The sequence below is a fragment of the Prionailurus viverrinus genome, unplaced genomic scaffold (assembly GCF_022837055.1).
Source record: "Prionailurus viverrinus isolate Anna unplaced genomic scaffold, UM_Priviv_1.0 scaffold_35, whole genome shotgun sequence".
In the NCBI taxonomy this organism is placed as follows: domain Eukaryota; kingdom Metazoa; phylum Chordata; class Mammalia; order Carnivora; family Felidae; genus Prionailurus; species Prionailurus viverrinus.
Genome location: NW_025927605.1, coordinates 4,074,875 through 4,083,346, shown reverse-complemented (window position 1 = coordinate 4,083,346; position 8,472 = coordinate 4,074,875). Strand labels below are relative to the sequence as shown.

The 8,472-nt window shown below is 41.1% G+C and overlaps 1 protein-coding gene across 2 annotated transcripts; it reads right to left on the bottom strand.

The window, feature by feature from the left end:
- Nucleotides 1-356: 356 nt before the first annotated feature.
- KRT25 (keratin 25) lies at nucleotides 357-6,812 on the bottom strand. Of its 2 annotated transcripts, XM_047846082.1 has the most exons (9): nucleotides 6,384-6,812; nucleotides 6,011-6,093; nucleotides 5,434-5,590; nucleotides 3,331-3,492; nucleotides 3,120-3,245; nucleotides 2,061-2,278; nucleotides 1,817-1,833; nucleotides 1,628-1,678; nucleotides 357-590 (listed from the first exon to the last, which is right to left on the bottom strand). In XM_047846082.1, exons 1-9 carry the CDS (start codon nucleotides 6,810-6,812, stop codon nucleotides 481-483), a joined length of 1,353 nt encoding a protein of 450 aa, XP_047702038.1. In that variant the 3' UTR covers nucleotides 357-480. The 2 variants fall into 2 exon arrangements, with proteins under 2 accessions (XP_047702038.1, XP_047702037.1); XM_047846081.1 differs by lacking the exon at nucleotides 1,817-1,833 and having other exon boundaries at nucleotides 1,628-1,695.
- Between the last annotated feature and the right edge of the window lie 1,660 nt (nucleotides 6,813-8,472).

The following is an 8,472-nucleotide window of genomic DNA, read 5'->3' as shown; positions in this document are numbered from 1 at the left end:
TTCGAGCCCCATGTTGGGCTCTGTGGTGACAGCTCAGAGCCTAGAGCCTGCTTCGGATTCTGTGTCTTCCTCTCTCTACCCCTTCCCCGCTCATGCTCTGTGTCTCTCTGTCTCTCAAAAAAATAAATCAAATGTAAAAAAAATAATAAAAAAAGCTGTTAGATGTTCATACATGTGTACCACAGACATGAACGTTTTAAAGATAAGACAATACCACCAGTGGTAACTTGCTAAAGGAAGAAGGTTTATTGAATACAAAGAACTGACATTTTCTGTAGGACAATCAAGTCATCATATTTGTATGTGACATTCTTCCAGATGAGTGGGGAGATACCACTATTGATTGCCCAGACGGTGCTCATATTTCAGTAACAGAAAGAAAACAGGACAGGCATTTTTCTTAGGCTTGCTCATTTTTCCAGACACAATGCTCTCTCTTCTTAGAGAGTATTTGACAAATTCTCTCTCTTGTGTCTTGAATCAATTGCTTTGAGATTTCTCTTCCAGGGAGTGCAGCCTGGTGGTAAGTATTTTGCTTCGTTGGTCTACCTCCTCAAGAACTTTCTTAACCACTATGGCTTTGGCCAGATCTAAAAATTAAAATTTAAAAGGAGATTTTAGAGAGTTGATAAAAGATGAATAAGATCACGATAGCTAAAATGTGGAGGCAGCCCAAGTGTCCACCAATGGATGAATAAATAGATACATAAAATATGGTATATCCATACAATGGAATGTTATTCAACCTTCAAAAGGAAGGAAATTCTGACACATGCTACAACATAGATGAATCTTGAAGATACTGTGCTAAGTGAAAGAAGTCAATCACAAAAAGACAAATATTGTATGATTTCCTTGTATGAGGGACTTAGGGTAGTCAAATGTATAGAGAAGGAAAGTAGCAGGCTGGTTACCTGGGGCTGGGAGGAGGGGGTAATGGGAAGCTATTGTTCAATACTTGTAGAACAGGATGAAAAGAGTTCTACAGATGGATGGTGTTGATGGTTGTACCACAATATAAATGTACTTAATGCCACTGCACTGTACCCTTTAAATCATTAAGATGGTAACGCTTATGTTCTGTGTATTTTACCACAATGAAAAAACTGAAAGAAAAGATGAATAAGAAATTATATCAGTTAAAGGACTAATAGGCTTTTGAATAGCATGGACTATGTAGGAAGCACAAATAGATAAACTTTTGGTGAATTTTTATTTCTTGGTTCGCTAAAAACATGGTGACATATTCCACTGTTTAAAATTAGCACATACCACTAAAGTTAGACACCCAGCACACGCTGATATCTACTACAAATCTTTATCATATCTGTTCTCATTAAGCCCTGGGAATATAAAAACAACCAAGCTGGACATCGCAAGTGAAATACGACAGCATAAAAACACAATTCCATTTTGGGGTGCCTGGTGGCTCAATCGGCTGAGCATCTGACTCTTGATTCTGGCTTGGGTTGTGGTCTCACGGTTGGTGAGTTTGAGCCCTGCATGGGGCTCTGTGCTGGCAGTGCAAAGCCTGCTTGAGATTCTTGGTTTCCCTGTCTCTCTCTCCCTCCCCTCCCAATAAATAAACAAACTTAAAAAAAAAAACACAGAATTTCATTTTAATTACCTCTGACTTGATTTCCCATGTTTCCAGATCCATAATCTTTAGACTTGTAACCTCCAGACTTGCAAGCCCTGTGAACACATATCGTTGGAAACATCACCAAAGAGTGATTCAGAGGGAACCCCTTTAATTCTAGATTCACTCTTGCATTTTCTTTAGCTATTTGGTGAGAACAGTTGCCGTGGGTTACACAGTTGGAACGACTCTGCCTTGGTATCTAGAGGTGATATTTTTGTCATACCTTTAATACAGGCTTGTCATCTTTTGGTTTTGTCAGATGTTGCTAATTTGTATGTTGGCAGGCCCGTATTCTGTTTAATCTTTAGCATTTGTGACAATAAATACAGTCATGTCAGTTTACATTCACTTTCCAGGGATCTAAGTTTCAAGTGGACTTCAGTACAGGACATCGTCCCTATAAATTTGTTTTACCCACCCATCATCTCCACCGATGAGGAGGCAGTAGGTCTCAATTTCCTTTTCTAGGTGGACCTTGATGTCGAGCAGCTGCTCGTACTCCAGTTTCTGGCCCTCCGTCTCAGTTCGGACCTGGTGCAGCTGTTCCTCCAGAGCCCCGATCTGAGCCTGGATCTGGGCGAGCTGTGTGCAGTAGTTTCCTTCGGTCTCGGTCAGGGAGCACTCCAGGGAGTGTTTCTATCAGGGAACAAGAAAGAACCTGAGGCAGATACAGATAGGCAGAAATTTGCTCTGATAGATGATTTTCTTCTCTTGTGAACTTTGTCTACAATTGTGTTCAATTTCACACTGACACATGGTTAAGACTGTGAAATTCTTAAAAAGGAGCACATGTCTCTGGTTGAATAAACTGGAGACATGAATTTGGCTGTTTTGGCTGTTCTATGTAAAATCCTATTCTTTTCTTATGTTCTAAGTTAGTTACATAAATGTGTATGCGGATATGTTTCCACAAGGGTTAGGGGCCTTGAAACCAATAGGTGCATATTTAAAAAAAATTTTTTTTTCAACGTTTTTATTTATTTTTAGGACAGAGAGAGACAGAGCATGAACGGGGGAGGGGCAGAGAGAGAGGGAGACACAGAATCGGAAACAGGCTCCAGGCTCCGAGCCATCAGCCCAGAGCCTGACGCGGGGCTCGAACTCACGGACCGCGAGATCGTGACCTGGCTGAAGTCGGACGCTTAACCGACTGCGCCACCCAGGCGCCCCAATAGGTGCATATTTTAAAAACAAAATTTTTTTTTTAACATTTATTTATTTTTGAAAGAGAGAGAGCATGAGCAGGGGAGCAGGGGCAGGGAGAGAGGGAGACACAGAATCTGAAACAGGCTCCAGGCTCCGAGCTGTCAGCACAAGAAACACGCCTGGAATCCAGGAGCAACAAGCAAGGAGATCATGACCTGAGCCTAAGTCAGAACTTAACTCAGCTTAAGGAACTGATCCACTCAGGCGCCCCCAACTGGCGCATATTTACAAGGATACCCCAGGAGACGGTGGGAATTCGTCCTTTGCCTACCGTGGCTAGGAGAGACTGAAGTTCAATTTCCAGTGTTTGGAGATTGCGTTTCATTTCAGTCAGTTCATTCCGGGCTGAGGTGGTGGCCCCGACGTCCTCGGAGATCTGCTGTTGCAGCGAAGCGCTCTGAAAAGGTATAAATGAGGGAGCAAATCTTAGTTTTGTGGCTGTCACTAAGATGCGGAGGGATTGGTCTCTGGACAAGACTCACCTTCTCGTTGAACCAGGCCTCCGCGTCCCTGCGGTTCTGCTCGGCCAGGTCTTCGTACTCGGCCCGCATGTTGTTCAGCAGGACCGTGAGGTCCACGCCGGGCGCCGCGTTCATCTCCACGTTCACGTTCCCGCCTGCCGCGCACTGCAGGGCCTGCATTTCCTGGAGGCCAAAAAGTGTGCTGCTTAGGTATGCAGGGATCTCACAGACAGTCCAGAGGCATAGCTTTGGAAGGATGCTTAGAGTACATTCGGCTGTACATCCCCCCCCCCCCCCTCCGCCCCTCGCCCCCAGCTAAGCAACGACCCTTCTCTACTTTTTGTATTCCCGTCGCACGAAGCAGCCTGTTTCCTTATGGGAGAATTTTTTAAATTGTTCCAGAGCTCTTCCATATGGTGAACCAAAGTCCTGCTTTTATAACTCCGTTGGTTTTAGTTCTGTTGCACAGAAAGTCTTAATTCCTTAAGATCTTTAAAATGAATTATCTGTCATCTCTTATTCTATCCATTTACAACTGAAATGTCTCCACATTGGTAGACTGGTCTTCCTTCCACTTAGAGAGCAGCTTCCATGTGTTCATGACTCAGCTACATCCTGAACACAGCATGGACAGGGTTGAGGGGCTGAGTCTGAATAATTCTGAACAATTGAAATAATTATAAGTGTTTATGTTTATTTATATTTATTTATATTTATAAATGTTTGTCTATTTATAATTAATAGGGGTGCCTGGGTGGCTCAGTTGGTTAAGCATCTGACTTTGGCTCAGGTCATGATCTCAGGTCTGTGAGTTCGGGCCCCTCATCAGGCTCTGTGCTGACAGCTTGGAGCCTAGAGCCTGCTTCGGATTCTGTGTCTCCCCCTCTCTCTCTGCCCTTCCTATACCTGTGCACGCTCTCTCTCTCTCTCTCTCTCTCTCTCAAAAATAAATAAACATTAAAAAAAAAGATGCATGTGGGTTTGTCTGTGAGTGAAGCATTAAAAAAGTCAATTGTATTTAATTTATCAAAAATGTATTCAGTAACAACCATGGGCTATGCCCACAGTTGAACCCATATATCCATATAAATGTTGTTTTTTAAGTAGTTATTTTTAGAAGACAGCCTCATGACTAATCAAGTAGCATTTTTAGCTTGATCTCCTGTGTTAAGTAGTAGGCTCGACTGTAGAAGCCTTTTGGCTGTTTAAAAATATCAAATTCATTTTCAAAGAATAAAGATTTTTTTTTTCCCCAGAAAACAGTGGTTCTGAAAGCAATCCCAAAGCTGTGTCTTAGGAACAGTGGCTGTATGATCTGATTTCAGAGTAGCTTCCAACAATGACCACTTTGAGGTATACTCTTCATTTGGAAGAAAAATTTTTGATATAACAATTTATTTTCAGTCTCACTATTTTTATAGATACACCTATTAAGAACATACGTCAAGGGGTGCCTGGGTGGCTCAGTCAGTTAAGCAGCCGACTTCAGCTCAGGTCATGATCTCACAGTTAGTGAGTTTGAGCCCCGTGTCAGGCTCTGTGCTGACAGCTCAGAGCCTGGAGCCTGCTTTAGATTCTGTGTCTTCCTCTTTCTCTGCTCCTTCCCCGCTTACACTCTGTCTCTCTATCTCTCTAAAAAATAAATAAACACTAAAAAAAATTTTTTTTAAAGAATTAATATTAAATATTAAATGTATATATTTACTGCGTGTATAAAGTAAATGCTTATGTGTTTTGAATCTTTCACTATTACATAGAAATTTAGATCTAGTTTTCTTAGGATATGCTTATAGTATGTTTATGTAATTAGATGTAATCTCTTAACTGTATCATTTTTAACTTAGCTATAACTACCTAGCCAAACACCACTCTTGTAACCCTGATTGATCTGGAAAACAGGATTCTTCCCCCCTCCCCACCCCTCCATGGGAAACTTGATGAGAGAGCAAGCAAGGGTGAATCTAGACAAATATCAGGCCATTCCTCAAGACAACTCAGGCCTCATGCTTGTCTGACAACGGGTCTTTAGTACCAATTTCTTATTTAAGAAGTCAAGCGCATTATTTTCTGTCAGATGGAAGGTATCTGCAGAGGGGCAGCAAAATGTGCGCAGACAGCTCTTACCTCTTTATGGTTCTTTTTCAGGTAAGTCATCTCCTCACTGAGAGTTTCATACTGAATCTCCAGATCTGTTCTGCACAAGGTGATTTCATCCAGAACTCTGCGTAGCCCATTGACATCACTCTCTACACTCTGATGAAGAGCCAGCTCATTTTCATACCTTAGAGAATATTAATGATTTTCCAGGATGTCATATGGTGGGAGAAATAGTCACCAATCAGTGATCAAACACTAGAAGTCTGGACTTTTGAAGTGGGAGGTTTGGCCACAGAGACATTTTCAAAGTATATTGTATATATAAGAGCTATTATTTTCTCTAATTTGAGGCATTTCTTTGGCAGAAAAGAAACTAGGGGATGGGATGCTGCTTTTATAGCAGTTCATACTTTATATTTCATAGCCAAGTATAAAGAAGTAATAACATTCTGTTTATTTTTTTTTATATTCTGCTTAAATCCAAGTGTTTTACCAGTATTAGAATAAGAGTTGGTAATATTTAATGGAGGGATCAAAAAATAAGTTAAATTTAATGCTTTGCATCAATCACCATGTATCCTTTTCACTCTCTGAGCCTACTTACTTGAGTCTGAAATCATCCGCTGTCAGCCTGGCATTATCAATCTGCAGAACAGCATTAGCATTGCTGGTGGTGGAAGCAATGATCTGGAAAAGGGGGGTTTGACTTTTAAAAGGCAATTTATTACAGCCAATAAGATACAAGTATTTTTTTTTTAGAGTAGGGAATAGAAATAATAAAAATTAATATAGTTACTAGTTAGTGACATTTTTATCATGAGTTTCACCAACTGAATCTACTCAATGCTTATTTCCAATGCTAAATTGAAATTTCCTTTAAGAAATTACACATAGGGACGATAAGTGTTTTCAGTATTCAGTGAAGAAAGGAAAAGAACGTTTAGAAATAAACATGATTGTGAAGTGTAATTTCTTACCTGATTTTTAAGATCGTCGACTATTGGGAAGTATCTACTATAGTCGTGATCAAGACCACGGCAGGAACCAGGCCCAAATTTCTCATACCAGCCCTTGATCTTCTGCTCCAGGTCGGCGTTGGCCTCCTCCAGGGCACGTACATTCTCCAGGTAGGAGGCCAGCCGGTCGTTGAGGTTCTGCATGGTCACCTTCTCGTTGCCCGACAGGAGGCCGCCCTCATTCAGTGTAAAGCCAGCACAGAGATTGCTTCCCACTGCGTTGCCTCCTGATGAACTGCCCCCAAAGGCACAGGAGAAACTGCTTCCAATTCCGGGCATGCTGCAAGCATTTCCAACTCCAAAGCCGGCTCCCCCCCCAGAGAGCCTGAGGGACCCTGCGGTAGGACGGGAGCAGGCCCTCCTGGACCCGCTGGAAAGTCGCAGAGACATGGTGTCAGGACAAGCGCGTTGCACAGCTGTCTCGGAGGAAGTCAGAATGGAGTGCCTCGTCTCTTCAACTCTTCTGTTTGCCTTTTTATAGACAATTCCCAAGTGTGCTCTGGACGAAATTCTGCCTACATAGAGTAAAACATGGCTTGCCAGCCTCAGCAAGTTAGCATAATTGGATGATTTTTCCTAATTAGTAACTAACTTAGCTGGGCTCCTTTCTGTAGGAGGGCAGTTGCCCTCAGGTTGGTGGTTATCTGAGAAATTGGTCTGGGTGGAGTAATGTCAGTTTCCTTATTACATCTTTAAATGGTGAGTGAGTCACTCTTCACTTCCATCCTTAGAAGATAAAACTCGTCCGTCCATCACACAGTAAAAATCTGGCGTCATGGTTTTGGGCTATTATGCTAATAGATATTGATGCTTCTGAGACCTTTCCTACCTTTATTTTCACAGTTCTTTCCACGTAAGTAGAGCACAGACTCGTGTTATTCCCCTCAAATGGTCCTTCCATTATTAGTTTTCCCTCCCTCTTGGCACTGTTTCTAATGGGAACCTCCATTTTGGCTGATGTGCGTCATCTTCTGTTGACACTTATGTTTGGGGATAGTTGTCTTCTCTTATCCATTTTGGCAATTAGGAACACACCCCTAATTGCTGTTATGTGTTGCGGGAGTTTGGAAGGACATTAACGTATTTCCTGACCCTGCAAAAATCTAAAGCAAACCTAGAAGGAAATGTTTCTTCTGTTTTTATTTCACTGTGGTTTAGCTTAGGTGAAAGTCATCAGTAGACTAATTATTTACTGGGTGTGGATTCCCACATATTTATTGAAAACCCTGAATATTTTGGAAAATTTTGAAACATCTGGAAATTGACTTGTGGGCACAATTTCTATGAATATTTATTATGTGAGGCTGTTACAGATTCATTCATTCGTTTATTTAATAAATATGTAGTAAACATCTGTTATGTGCCAGTCACTGTTTTGGGCACTTTGGATAAGTAGAATCATACATTATTTGTCTTTTGGTGATGGGCTTATTTCCTTTAGCATAATGTCCTCAAGTTTCAACCATATTGTGGCATGTGTCAGAATTTCTTTTCTTTTTAAGGCTGAATAATATTCCATTGCATGTATATACTATATTTTGTTTATCCATTCATCAGTAGATGGACATTAGAGTTGCGTTTACCTTTTGGCTGTTGTGATTAAAGCTATGATAAACATGGCTATACAAATATCTGTCCAGGTCCCTGCTTTTATTTCCCATGGGAATTCTACTTCTCGAAAGTAGAACTACTAGATCTTATGGTAATTCTATTTTTAACTTTTTGAGGAAATGCCATACTGCTTTCCATAGTAGCCGCATTATTTCACATTCCCATCCATAGTGCACAAGGGTTCCAATTTCTGCACATCATCGCCAACATTTGTTATTTTCTTTTTTTCTTTTCTTTATTGTGGCCATCCTAATGCACATCAGGTGGTGTCTTCTTGTGGTTTTGATTTGCATTTCCTTAATGATTAGTGATGTTGAGCATCTTTTCATGTGCTTGTTGGCCATTTGAATATCTTCTCTGGAGAAATGTCTATTCAAGTTCTTTGCCCATTTTTAGAGTCATATTGTTTTTTTGTTGTTGAGTTGTAGGAGTGTGCTAT

Bases quoted from the DNA above. Each gene is read 5' to 3' on its own strand.
- KRT25 (XM_047846082.1), bottom strand. From the start codon at position 6,812: ATGTCTCTGCGACTTTCCAGCGGGTCCAGGAGGGCCTGCTCCCGTCCT. The intron at 3,493-5,433 runs GTAAGAGCTGTC...TTTGGCCTCCAG, and splicing joins TGAAAAAGAACCATAAAGAG to GAAATGCAGGCCCTGCAGTG. The intron at 591-1,627 runs GTAATTAAAATG...TTTAATTTTTAG, and splicing joins CATGGGAAATCAAGTCAGAG to ATCTGGCCAAAGCCATAGTG.